This window comes from Salvelinus sp. IW2-2015, linkage group LG15 (assembly GCF_002910315.2).
Source record: "Salvelinus sp. IW2-2015 linkage group LG15, ASM291031v2, whole genome shotgun sequence".
Classification (NCBI taxonomy): domain Eukaryota; kingdom Metazoa; phylum Chordata; class Actinopteri; order Salmoniformes; family Salmonidae; genus Salvelinus; species Salvelinus sp. IW2-2015.
This window is the reverse complement of record NC_036855.1, coordinates 32,167,905-32,182,699: the sequence shown is the minus strand read 5'-3', so window position 1 is coordinate 32,182,699 and position 14,795 is coordinate 32,167,905. Positions and strand designations below refer to the sequence as shown.

Sequence of the window (14,795 nt, the reverse complement as noted above, 5' to 3'; positions counted from 1 at the left end):
CGCACTGTTGATTCTGAAGGCCTAAGAGCAGATTTTAGACCCCTGGCAACACATGATGGCTGAATATGATTGGATAAAAGATCTAACATAAAGACCAGCCCTCCAAATCTCAACCTGGGGCTGGAAGCAGTGAAACCAAGAGGAAAGCTATGAAATGAAGAGTATAATTCTTACTCTGGGGAATAATTTAATACATATTTGTGGGAAAATATATTTAAAAAATATATATATTCTGATGATGTTTAGGACAGCTGAAAAGGCCTTGCTGGCCCTGACGGCCCACCACTGCAAATAGGGCTATCTTCTGTATAGCACCCATACCTTGTCACAACACAACTGATTGGCTCAAATGCATTCAATCAATCACATTTATTTATAAAGCCCTTTTTACATCAGCCGATGTCACAAAGTGCTATACAGAATCCCAGCCTAAATCCCCAAACAGCAAGCAATGCAGATGTAGAAGCATGGTGGCTAGGAAAAACTCACCATAAAGGCAGGAACCTAGGAAGAAACCTAGAGAGGAACCAGTCTCTGAGAGGTGGCCAGTCCTAATCTGGCTCTGCCAGGTGGAGATTATAACAGTACATGGCCAAGATGTTCAAACGTTCATAGATGACCACGCAGGGTCAAATAATAATAATCACAGTGGTTGTAGAAGGTGCAACAGGTCAGCACCTCAGGAGTAAATGTCAGTTGGCTTTTCATAGCCAAGCATTCAMAGTTAGAGACAGCAGGTGCGGTAGAGAGAGAGAGAGAGAGAGAGTTGAAAACAGRAGGTCCGGGACAAGGTAGCAAGTCCGGTGAACAGYTCAGGGTTCCATAGCCGCAGGCAGAACAGTTGAAACTGGAGCAGCAGCACGACCAGGAAAAGAAGGAAAGAAATTCTACAAATTAACTTCTAACAAGGCACACCTGTTAATTTAAATGCATTCCAGGTGACTACCTCATGAAGCTGGTTGAGAGATTGTCACAAGTGTGCAAAGCTGTCATCAAGGCAAAGGGTGGCTACTTTGAAGAATCTCATATATAAAATACATATATTTTTTGTTTAACACTTTTTTGGTTAGTACATGATTGCATATGTGTTATTTCACAGTGTTGATGTCTTCACTATTATTCTACAATGCAGAAAATAGTAAAAAATAAAGAAAAACCCTGGAATGAGTAGGTGTGTGCAAACTTTTGACTGGTACTGTATATCCATAGATTTTTGAAGAATATAACTTGCCTCATTTAGTTAAACTGTCACACTCCATGAGAACACAAAATATAAGCTTGTTTTTCTCCAATGTTTGTAAACAATGTATAGCCTCGTAGTTAAAACACGCATTTTTATATCATGGATGGTCAGTCATGGATGGTCATAGCTCTGTCTATTAATCTCAGAGTGGTTACGTTTCTCCAGGCCAATCCCTCAGCTTTTTACCAAAACAGAAGCGGGGCGACCATTTTTTTATTGTTTCATCTGTGAATTTGCCCTTTAAACAGCTGCATATTATCAAGATATCAAAGTGTCACCAACAAAAAGGTGAACAAAAGGCCTATAGCAAATGCAGCATGGCATTCATTTTTCACATGTAACTAGCACTTTTCAGTACTGCTCAAAGCATGCCATTCCATGAGCGCAGCATTTCTTTTTCAATTTGAATCAACGATCCCAATCAGTCCTCCATGACAACAAAATCATAAACAACAGAGTAGGGCTGGATAATAAGTCCTTAGTTTTGGGGTTATGTATCAAGGCACAAGGCGAGACCCAAATGCAGACACAGGAGGCAGATGGTTGGAGTCTTACAATGTTTATTAATCCAAAGGGGTAGGCAAGAGAATGGTCAAAGACAGGCAAAAAGGTCAAAACCAGATCAGAATCCAGGAGGTACAAAGTGGCAGACAGGCTCGTGGTCAAGGCAGACAGAATGGTCAGGCAGACGGGTACAAAGTCCAGAAACAGGCAAGGGTCAAAACCGGGAGGACTAGAAAAAGGAGAACGCAAAAAGCAGGAGAACGGGAAAAAACACTGGTTGACTTGGAAACATACAAGACGAACTGGCACAGAGAGACAGGAAACACAGGGATAAATACACTGGGGAAAATAAGCGACACCGGGAGGTGGTGGAGACATTAACAGGAACAGGTGAAACAGATCAGGGTGTGACATTATGCTCAGGTAAAACATTTTGGCTAATCTATACTTCCATATGTCAAAGTCCTATTCTTGAAGATCAAGGGATACAACATTTATTGGAATGACTGGAATTCTGATATAGTTTGGTTTTTAATGTAAAGAGATAATTTAATCGMATTATTATATGTAGTAGAAAGCGATGGGTTAGAAGAAGCCTACATAACAAACACATAAAGTAAAATTTAACATCCATATATGGCCAGCTACGTCAACTTTAACGTTGATTTATCCTGCAATATAGACAGGTGTGTGCCTTTCCAAATCATGTCCAATCAATTGAATTTACCATAGGTGGACTCAAATCAAGTTGTAGAAACATCTCAAGGATGATCAATGGAAACAGGATGCACCTGAGCTCAGTGTCGAGTCTCATAGCAAAGGGTCTGAATACTTATGTAAATAAGGTYTTTCTGTTTTTGTTTTTTAATACATTTGCAAAAATGTCTAGAACCCTGTTTTCGCTTGAGGATTTTTTATTTATTTAATCAGTTTTAGGCTGTAACGTAACAAAATGTGGAAAAAGGGAAGGGGTCTGAGCACTTTCCGAATGCACTGTAAGCCTGGGGTATCAACCATTCAAAGTTGGCCTTAGTGGGAGTCACCATAGAATTCTATAGGAATGACCTTACTGAGTAAAGTATGTTATCATCATTACTTACCACTATCAAAAAGTCATAATTATGGCTAAYCCCTGCCCATTTCCACAAGTTATCTTCTTAAAATGTGATTTTAAACCTAACCCTAACTAATGATGGCCAAGTTTGATGCGTTGGTCCARCAGACCTTCCGTGCATTTGGGCGGGAGTGTCTGGGAAATAGATTAGGAGTAATGTGGCTAACATGACATCACTTTAGATCATATGCCATCCTTCAGCACAACACCTTTTAGAAAGCYCATGTTTATATCATATTCAACATAGTGGGTTATGTCACATTTGACATATGGGTGATTATGTCACACATTTATGCCACATTATGAACCCTTTATAAAGCATGGCATACGGTTATAGATACTTTGTAACACATTTATGCAGTGCTTATGAAGGCATCATGAAGGTTTATGAAGCCTTTATAAGCTGACAATCATTTAAAGCGGTACCAAAATTGATTTTCTTTGCCGGACAAGATTTGTCCTGACTTTCAAGAATGTCTGAAATGCTTCACCTTGCTTTTCTGGTTGGCTAGCTAGTTTCGTCATCCAATTATTTCAGATCTACAGGAGCGCGAGTTTCACCATGACACGGTCTAGCCTTGACGGCCTATGCAGTGCTTTGTCTGTGGTGATACGTTAGGCACATGATATTTATTAGAACATGGCAAATATTAGTCAATTATTGCATTCTATCCATGCTGGCTCTTGTGGGCTACATGAGACATTAAACAGATAGGTGGAAGGGCATACAGTACAGCTGTCACCAATGTATTATCGCACAATTTGCCAAAATGGGTAATGGAATCACTTCAACTACAAACATGTTTTTTAACACTGTAGGTTTTTGTGAGAAAGTTAATTTATTAGGTGTGACTTTATTACGTCCAGCTGACTGATAGTTAACTGGAAACGCACCCTAGCAGGCAATTGTCTRATCTATTTTCTATGTGAACTTTCGAAATGTCAACAAACAATCCCTGGACATGTTCATAGAAACATAGCTACAGTGTGTGGTGGAGTCTGTTCCTTAGACAGATAATAACCAACCTCCTTAAAATGTTTTGGGTAGTTTGGAGCCTGGATGCTGATTGGTTGAAACTGCATTCCAGCCATGTGTATATCAGCCATATACTGTACCAAGGCTATGATGCTAAAATACCTGTTTACTGTTCTATCTGAAGAATGACTCTGCTTACTGTACATAAGAATGTCATCATATTCCTGTTGCTGTCTGAATCCTCTCTTGGATGTATCTCAATTCAGACATAATACAATAGCTGTAACTCTATCCTGTGCAACTGAGCACATTTCTTTCGTTCATCCTCCGTATAGTGCTAGCTATTATAATCAATTGCCTGTTTTATTAGTTATAATATGGCATATGGAATGGATGAGCAGCTGATCATTTATAATCAACCCTGCTAGACAAAGCATGATTATAATATTCTGTTAAATAGGCCTATGTATTATTGCTGATGGGTTTTTCCCATGGACGTGATCTGGAATCATTAAAATACAATAATATTCTCTTTCATTTGGATTGAAGTYGTAGCTCACTCTTCTTTTTAAAAGTGAAACAGATTGGATTGATTTTTTATGAAAAGGATGTAATCTGTTTTAACCTATCATCTACATGACTGAAGTGCGTTAGGAAAAAGCTCTGGCACATTACGCAAATTCAGACAYCTACATCATCTTGTACAACACTTAAACCAAATCTCCCTCAGAACAAATATGTGTGCAGTATGGCAATTTGCAGTKCTGCCATCATATATTTCTCAAGAGTGAGCTTTTTTCTGCCGTTTGTCATTGAAAGAAACACACTGGTTTTATCACACAATTAAAAGTATGTTTTCTCCACCAAAGTTTTTAGCTTTGGAGTTGTCTGTACCAGAGTACACAGCCTAGTAGTGCCTCTGATTAGCGTACGAGGCTCCAGTCCAGTCTCTTCCTCGTCAGTCCCTTTCCTCTCAACCCGGATTCTGCTCTCAGTGTTGCTCTGATGTGCTGCCATCAAATGGCTGCTGCCTAGACCATAGAAATAGAATCACTAGACACAGCCGATGGTAATGAGCTCAGCTGGGACGCAACACTGGTCTGGAGAGAGAGTGCACTGTGCAGGGGACACTTTGATGTTTTGTCCCAAATGGCACCCTATTCCCTGTTTATAGTGCACTACTTTTGACCAGAGATTTATGGGCTCTGTAGTGCAAGTAGTGCACTAAATAGGAGGATAAGGTACCATTTGGGACACACCCTGGAACTCTTATCTAGACTAGAGACCTCAGCATGGTCAGCCTGCCTGTGTAGAGCCTGCCTATCCTATAATACACAGCTCTGAACTAGGTAATTAGCAGCTGAATATTTGAAATTCTTCCTCTGGAATGTTTTTTTCTAAATATTTTTTCTCTCTCCCTTCTGTGTTGTTGGATGAGCTTCTTCAAATGGATGGGATTGATTTATGGGACAGTTGTGTGACTGCAAATTTGTATTTTCTCCTCAATTGCTTAGCGAGAGAGATTCCATTAGTCTTTCAAGTTCAGCTATTTTGAAACAATCCTGTATTCAAGGCTTAAAAGCTTAACCCTCAATGATTGTGGATTTCAGATGATGCTGCTGGCTAAGCCAGTCCAACATTCATTTTATTCAGTGACCTTTAGAAATGGGCAAGTTTGCTTTTTGAGCTCTTGAAATTAAACTGTTAATACTAATGTAACCATTTCAAAAGATGTTAGAAGTGTATGGATGGTCAGTCAACAACTGAAGTTTAATTCAAGTGTTACATATGTAATGACTCACTAGGCGTGGCTGGTAGGATGGCAATGATGAGAATCAATGACAAAGGTTCAATGCATATTTATCCACATAAAAGGGTTCACAAAAAGGAAGATAAACGGTCAATCAAAACACTCCCACACACAGGGGATAAACTTAACTTAGGCTGGAATTTATCTTCGAAGATTAAATAGATTGTGCTTTTCTGCCAACATAAGTCAATGTCCATGGGCTTCCACCAAATGCCCGGCAAGCTCAGCCTCTGGCATCCAGCCAGGAGCTTCTCCTTTGCTGAACTGAGGCTATGTCTACACTTGACACTTAAATGGGACTTCCGCTATCTAAATACGAAGATTGCATCGGAAATATAGGTCTAGACGCACAAAAGTCGCATTGTGTGCAGCTTTCTCCTCAGTCTGGATGCAATCAGGCTACCGAAAGCACATACGATGTCATCAGTATTCTGCCTTCAAGTCTCCAGAAAACGTGTACTTTGGGAGCGAGAGGCAGCTTCTTTTTTTTTTTACTTTGGAGAAAATATTATGCTAACCTGTATGCAATCCCTTTAGKTTTGCTAGCTAGATTTCTGGCTAGCTACAGAGGTTAGCTATAGTAGTTGGCTACTGCCATCAAGTTGTTGTTGTGCTAMTATCAGATTTAGCCTGTTCCACCGTTTGCAGAATGCATATTTGCATTTGAATAATCCGGACACAATGTGGACACGGTACACACATTTAAATGTAGGTGTAGACGCATGAAGTGTTAGGAATTCCACCATCAGAAGTCCACGGTCAGAATACAAAAGATGCATGAACTGTCAAGTCTAAATACGGCCTGAAACAGCACCTTACATGCCCCATGTGTGTTGCAGCATAATGAGGCTGAGTGGCTTTAGGTGCAGGCTGTGGCACTGCAGCCTAAAAATGCTGGTTGTGGGGCGTGTCTTACACTCCAAATAATGGCTTTCCCCGGCCACATATAATATAAATTATTATATTATGTAACATTATTTGAGCAAATGCCCAACCTTTTTCCCCTGAATTATATAGGTACCACTTTCTCCTAAATCCATAAATGACCAAGTTAGAGCAGAGCGCTGTACACCTCGAGAATGATTTACATTGAATTGTTGACTCACATTTTTCAATCAATCATTCAGTAAACAAAAGTTATATTCTGTCTTCCTAAACTATTTCCACTCTCTAGTTGTTGTAAACACATTTTCCCGGCTTTCAGCTTCATCTGTTTTTCTATTATTCCAAGCATAGTATTCCTTGTGAACATTTTTCTCTATGTGTAGATGGATCTTTCCCCTCTTTGAGAATAACGTAGATAGATGGATATATAGAGAGAGCAAGAGAGAGAGACAGAGAGAGTGAGAGAAAAAAGAGAGAGATTGCCTAGCCCAGGACAGTCTAGTCTTCTCTTCTTATCTCTCTGTGTGGTCCTGGCCCCTGTAGCTGCTGAATGAATCAGACTGCAGTGTCAAACCTTTTCTCAGCCAGAAGGGGCACCTTGACGACAGCCAAATGTGAATCGGCAGCACATGTCGACGTCCGCTTGGACTCTTGTCCAGCTTCACAGCTTAACACCTTCCATTACGAATTACAGCCCACCTTTTATAACCCCAACATCTGCCAGTCGCTCCTGCCACACTGCCCTCTGTAATCTCTGCACTAACCCTCTCTCTTTATCCAGATGTTTCTGTCTCTCTCTGTCTTTCTTTCTATTCTCTCTCTCTCTGTTTCTCTCTTTCTTTCTCTCTCTCTCCAGTTACACAGGCCCTGTTCCGACTGATTTGCCGCTGACAGTTCCCGGTCAGTCAGAGCATGGGAGTAAACAGTGTGGAGAGAGAAGCAGGGTATGAGAGGCAGGCGGCACTCCTGCTAATTTGATTGTCAGCATAAGGCAATTCAGACCCATTTAGCTTAAATGCAGCACAGTGCTTATTCTCACACCTCAGTTCCTACATTGTTTTTAGTCAAAATTGCCAATATGCCCTGAAATAACCTGGTGTAGTACTGAGTGGTAACTCTAATGATGCAGACAATGGCAGCTGCTGTGATGAGATACTGAGCTGTGCGTACAAAAGAGACATACAATTTCTCGGAGAGCGAGATGTCTTTGCATCCTCTCTTATCGATTTAAAATGAATATTTTTCGGCATCTCATTTATAATATTCAACCCACTGTAATTATAGCTCGGTATCCGACAGCAAAATTCATTGACGTAATGAATTGATTGTCAAGGAGGGAGAACTGGAACATGCTAATTGCGTGCGCTGAGCAGTGGTGTGCTCTGTGTGCATAGCTCCTAGGAGCCTTGTTCCGTTTCACACAAAATGACTGTCTCAAATGGCACCCCATTCCCTATTGAGTATACTTTTGACCAAAGTAGTGCACTGTATTGGGAATAGGGTTCCATTTGGGACACAACCAATGGTGTTTTCTTTTAGACATTCCAGGGTCAGAGAGGGAGAGAGGCTTGTAGCTCTGGCATTAAATGACGCTAATGCTGATGGACAAGGGCAATGTCGGTGCCCAGACGGCCACTGGTATCTGGCCAACAATGCTGTCGAGGAGGGGACTAAGACAAGATGCTCCTCAGACCTTGCTGGCCACTGAAGCTTTTGCTTTCCAAACAGTGTTGGTAGAGGCTGTGTCCCAAATGGCATCCTATTCCCTACATAGTGCACTACATTTTACCAGAGCGTAGGGCTCTATATAGTGCACTATATAGGGAGTAGGATGCCATTTGGGATGCAAGCAGAGTGATTAATAATACATCTCTACATTATCTGCTTTGCTAAGCTGAGACATACAGAGAGAGCTGAGACATACAGAGAGCTGAGACAGGCAGAGGAGAGGGGCTGAAGAGAGCCAATAGCCTCTTAAAGCCTATCATTTATGGTGTTTGTCCTGTGGAATTTGCACTCACTGTCTACTTTGTCCAGCAAAATGGTGCTGCTCTCAGCCGATTACCAGGCTGGGGGGGGGGGTTGGTTAGTTCTGCGGCAGTCAGACACTCTGGGATCTGACAGGTTTTTTCCTCGTTCCCGTCAGTTGGGTGCTTTAGCCCTCTGCTCCTCTCCTATTCCACACTGGAGCTCTGAATGCCAGCCTCCCTCCCCTGCTGATGCAACAGCTTACAGGCACTGTGCCGCCTGCCGCTAGCTGCAACTCAGAGCCATGGTCACATTATTTTCAAGAACAAGCAACACAAAATGCCTAAAGGTGAAAAGGCAGTCTGGAACAAGTTCGTCCTGTACTATGATTTAATGGGATAATTCAAATGAAATAATTCAGAGGGTTACCAAGATTAGAACAGACTGTTACATAAACCCAGGGATTGTTCCCATTTTAACTTGTGGACCACAGCAACTGTGCATTGAAAAAACCCAGGTTCCTGGCCTTCATCACGATGGGCATGAATTGTGCGACTCAAGTAGAACGCAGGTCACAGAAAATGTACATTGTTAGTGGGATGGGGTGGGTATTGTAGTATACTGTATGTTGTTTGGGGGTGGTTTTTGCTTTTTGTTTCTTTCATATATCTTTGTTTATCTGGGGTGCGTCTTGCAGTCCAACCTGTGACAGAAGAAGTAAAACATTTGGTGTCTGTAATGCACTATTAATATTGGATGCCAATTGTCGTTAAACCCCAACAAAGATGAACAACTCCTGTATGCACCATAACCATGTGAGAGGACACAAACGCTGGCTGTGTGTGAGCTGTTTGGCCAGCCAACCCACTGCACTACAGAGAACTTTAACTTTGAACAGCTTGTACTGAACTTTTATTTGGTATGGTGCAAACACTCGCTTAATTGGTGTTGTTTCATAAGTATCTGAAGTGATGCTAAGTAACCTATCGGCGTGACATTGATTTATGTTCTGATGAATGAGCTAGGCCTTTTCTTTTAAAGGTACTACCTGAAGATCTTATTTGTATATCCTGTTTTGCCTGCCTCCTCCACCAGGGGTGTATTCATTACATCTTGCAATAAAAGCCATTTACCGTTCAAGATCCAAACGGAAGGAACCTACCTGAATTTGTCTAATAAAACCTCTTGTTTTCGTTACAAACCGTTTTCCGTTTGGAGTAAACGGTTTCTGATGCGAAACGTTTTTCAACAGAATAATAGCTTTCCAACAGAATCAGCATAATCAATACACCCCTGTCCTTCAGCTCTGAAACATGCCCGCTGGCAAGTGCCTAACTCCACACTTTACCACACTGGTGACAACCAGACAAAGCAATTTGAATTGAATTATGTGGATCCTAAAATCTGTATCGAGGCGAAGGCGTAGTGCAGTTAGGAAAACAATTATATTTAGGAAAACAGCTCACTTCTTGCAATTCTACACATTTTGCCATGAATAGAGAAAAATGTGTAGTTTTATAGCTAATCTCATGCTATTCTACKCATTTTGCCATGATGCTGAGGGAGAATCTTTTCAGTTTTAACGCTAATTTCCTGCTATTATACACATTTTGCCATGAGGCTTTCCTATCATTAAAAAATGTGTTGAGGGCTGCGGTGGTGTATCCTACGCCACTGTATCGAGGAGTTTACGGAGATAACTTATTGCCTTTGTCCTCTAACACATTCCTCACTCCTCCTCACCTTTCTTATTGTTTATTTGATTCATTTGCTGTATCTGTTACTCCAGGCTACACAAATAAATAATCCGGAGCAACTGGCTCCATCCCCGGGCTCATGATTTATTTATACATAATGATGGATAGAAATAGAAAAAGGAGAGAAATGTATAGGCCGCCCTAAATCAGAAAAGTTTATCGCTAGACCGTATACCTGCCTATTTCCTGTAGGTCAACACGTACACAACTGCTTTTCCTAAACAGGTGTTATGTCAGCCTATTTGTTTAATTTAGGCTAGTGATTTGGAGATATGCGTGGTATGCATGCATCAATTTGGGATAACCATACACCAGACAAATAACTGGATATGTCTAAACCTTTGTATAAAGACATTACAGACATAAGGGATATTTTTCCATGTTTTGATTGAGCTCAGATTATTMAGGTATGTGGTGATATTTCCCTTTAAATGTTGGCCTTAAAGTATAGTATGTAGGCATACTATGGGGTGCTAYGAGTTTAAAAGATTATAGCTTTTGCATCACAAATAAAATAAAATAAAATGGTACCCTCTCCCCTATATAGTGGACTACTTTTGACTCTGGGGTGCCATTTTGMACGCAGCCCTGGTCTCTCCTGCTGACCACTGCTCAAGTCATTAGAATTGCCTCTGGGAGGAGTAGAATTTCTAAGGGAGACTTGGTCAATTTTCTGGAAACAGAGCCAATTAAAGATGGTGAGCSACATGATTATTACTCATTACAGATCACACTCAGGTCACATAACCTGGCCGTAAAATCATACTGCAGATTCTTCACTTAAATTTTCMATGACAAATGTATCTTATGCAATCAGTTCAATTATTGATTGTTTTAGAGAAACGTTTCACTTGTATCGTTCAGTGATTGAAGTTTAGGTAACCGGGTATTATAATCAATTCCATTTTTCTCCCCTCTTTGTCTTTGTCCTTACACTTTATAGGGAGAGATATTAGGYGACCAAAAGGGTTACCATAGTTTATACCTCCTTGACCTCTCTGCTCTTCTGTCATGTCATGCCTAATGAAGACTCCACAAAGTCAATAAGGATGAGCTGAGCATGAGTGTTCCCAAATCTGCAATGTGAGCTCTCTAATGAAAGCATGGCTGAATTAATAATAGAGAGAGCAGAGCAGAAGTAGAGAGAAGAGAGACGAGAGGGAGAGATCAAGAGCAGAAAGGGTGCAGTTCGACCCCTCAAAGAGCATCTTGCCGTCCCCTTCCAAATCTCTCCCAGCTGAAGTTCAATCATTTATTTATATTTATAAACTTGGTGGTTTGAGCCCTGAATGCAGATTGGCTGAAAGCTGTGGTATATCAGACCATATACCACGGGTATGACAAAACATTTATATTTACTGCTCTAATTACGTTGGTAACCAGTTTATAATAGCAATAAGGTACCTCGGGGGTTTGTGGTTTATGGCCAATATACCACAGTTCCTAAGAATAGCRCTTAGCTGTGGTATATTGGCCATATACCTCACCCCCTCGTGCCTTATTGCTTAATTATACCACACCATTGATGAAAATCCTTTCTGATTGGCTTGAAGGGCATTCAAGAGCGTGCATTATTTCCCTATAACGCACAGTATAATTGCACGGTATAATTGAAGGGCTATGAAGTTCATTCTTACATGTTCTATTTTTGAGCTGCTTTTGAAAGCAAAAGATGAATTGAAAACATTATTGGCATTGTTGAATTCGATTTTCATAATAGCAAGCTAGGATGATAGTTTGGTTAGCTAAGCTAGCAAGTCTGTTTGTTTGGTTACCAAGGCAATAGTAGCGATCTAGCTAGTTAGTAAACTTGATAGCTACTTCAGTGGATGTTGTCACATTTCTACTGGCAAAATGATCAATTTCTAGTGGCAAATATGTTAATTATTGCCCTGGTATAAAAGGGATAATCAATTCAGGGCTCTATGAGTTGTTTGGAAAAAATGCAACTCCATGGAAYGTGAGTTCCTTTCGCTAACATGTCGTGCAACACACCMTCCACGTTGTGCATTATTTTCCAGAGAACACATAGCCCCTCGTTGATTATCCCTTGCGAATTTCCAAGATAAATACTATCAGGGCTCTCAGTCGTGTTGATTTATTTACTATTGCCTTGACGTGGTTTCGACCTGCTACCTGAAAATGGGTTTATTGATTCAACATAAAATTCAGTTATGACTTCCTGCTGGATGGAAGAAAAAACCTTCTTTGCATTTGTTACTGCCATCACAGTGCTTGATATAATGAAATATTGATTGAACAGCTATCAAAGTATGAAATTACATTTTCATTTAGTTGCTCCATTATGTCCCTTCATTGCACTTGAAGCATTCAGGCATTTTATATCCTTCAATTTCACATTTATATCATCTTACACTCAATTCCTCATTTGAAATGCCTCCAACCCAGGGTTATATTTCATGCTGTTGTTTGTCTGTCCTCTCTCCCACTAGATGAAGTCTACAGAAGTGGACCAAGGGCTTTTCACAGACACCTACTGTAAAGTGTGCAGCGCTCAGCTCATCTCAGAGTCCCAGAGGGTTGCCCACTATGAGGTGAGGAATACTTACTATTCTACAGTAATTCTTCTAAACCCCCACCGTGCAGTTAGAGATCAGACAGACCATAATGAACATCAGTTGTGCGCAGTAGATCACCTGCTGGGTGTCAACAAACTGTGGTGATTCATTCATCATGTAGAATAATAGTCGATGCTCTGTGGTGAGAGGCAATAGGACGACCCGCCCGCTGTGCATGGCCAACGCTCGTGTTAGTCTGACTTGTCAAGATGAGCGAGGGAGACAGAGGTTTAAGCAGGGATCGAACCCCAGTCTCCAGGGGCCATAGATGGTCCGAGGGTGGCAGTGCTATGGCTAAACCAACCACCAGCACATGCCTCATCAGTTTACCAGACAATCCAACCATTATTAACCAAGGCTTTGGTCATACTGTTTGTTCTGTGTCAGTCAGCACCGCTCAGCAGCAGAAATCGCAAACGGCAGAGGCCTGTAGTTTTAAAATGTCAATAAGCACGACTCACCTGGATTCACCCAATTATTCTTAATTATTTAGTTAAAGTGCTGATGAACAGCAAACACTGCCAGGCCCCATTGCCCTCCATGACCACCAGGTTTGTCGACAACCAGAGATTGCAGAAGAGGTTCTCTATCCGTGTGTTTCAGCAGTGCTTGAGTTTGGCCAGTACTCACTAGACTGAAGTACGGACACCTTGAATTTTCTTCTGCTTGACTACCTTCGCCTCTTATACAAATCAAATCAAATGTTATTGGTCCCATACACATATTTAGCAGATGTTATTGCAGGTGTAGCGAAATGCTTGTACAGTAGAAGGGCTCAGGGCTCAGATTATTTCAAATGAAAATGAGTTCTGGCACTTGTTTCATTCTAGTCCAAGCACAGCGGCTGSCTATCGGGAGGTAACTGGTCTCTTCTGTACTCCAGATGCTGCCTTTCACTCACTGTCACATAGAGTCAGATGGCCAGAACACAGCGTCTGACTGCAGAGKCCATGGTGCATCTGTATGGACATCAGGAATAATAGGAGCTGAAAGGACTCATATAACACTTCCTTCGTGCGGTTTAAGTATTTATCCGAGTGCTTGCCCTGCCCACAACGGACCGGTGGTCACTGAGTTTGRTACCGTTGCAACTACTCCTGATCGCTCTGATGAAACGTTACATTCGATACTGCTATTTCTGATAGCTATGAAATGTGCTATCTGAGTGATTCTGGAACAAAAAAAGACAGTGATTTGGGAGATTTTTACTACATGTAAACTGTAGAAGGGTCCTTTGGAGGAAGGATTGMTGACATATTTTTGATATTTGTATCTTAAAGCATAATTTCTGAATAATTGAAGTTGGAATATTTGTGACATTTTGGCCTCACTCAGGCCTCTTTTAAGACTCCATAATGTTTCATCTGTAGGTGCTACAAAGCAAAAGTTGGTGTCATATGAAGCTTTACCACTTTCTCTGTAATATGAGCTGTTTTTTTWATTTCAATAACACATTTCTTACATACATTTATYAATATAGATGTTTAAACGTTCATAGATGACCAGCAGGGTCAAAAAATAATAATCACAGTGGTTGTAGAGGGTGCAACAGGTCAGCACCTCAGGAGTAAATGTCGGTTGGCTTTTCATAGCCGAGCATTCAGAGTTGCAGGTGRGGTAGAGAGAGAGAGTCGAAAACAGCAGGTCCGGGACAAGGTAGCACGTCTGGTGAACAGATCTGGGTCCCATAGTCGCAGGCAGAACAGTTGAAACTGGAGCAGCAGCAGGTGTACTGGGGACAGCAGGTGGACTGAGGACAGCAAGGAGTCATCAGGCCAGGTAGTCCTGAGGCATGGTCCTAGGGCTCAGGTCCTCTGAGAGAAGAGAGAAAAGAGAGAAAGAGAGAGAGAGAGTTAGAGGGGCGCAACTTTCACTGGTGACACCACATTCAGAAATTGCATTTTTGTCCCCCCACAGTTTTATCATTGGAATGTGATACAAAACGAGGCAACAGTGCTT

The 14,795-nt window shown here is 41.3% G+C and overlaps 1 protein-coding gene across 1 annotated transcript in view; it reads left to right on the top strand.

Moving 5' to 3' along the window:
* LOC111975140 (zinc finger matrin-type protein 4-like) overlaps nucleotides 1-14,795 on the top strand; it is a 186,331-nt gene that overhangs the window by 30,051 nt on the left and 141,485 nt on the right. The window contains exon 2 of the mRNA XM_070447089.1: nucleotides 12,711-12,812. Coding sequence (XP_070303190.1) covers nucleotides 12,711-12,812 — 102 coding nt within the window. The remainder of the gene's footprint in view (nucleotides 1-12,710; nucleotides 12,813-14,795) is intronic.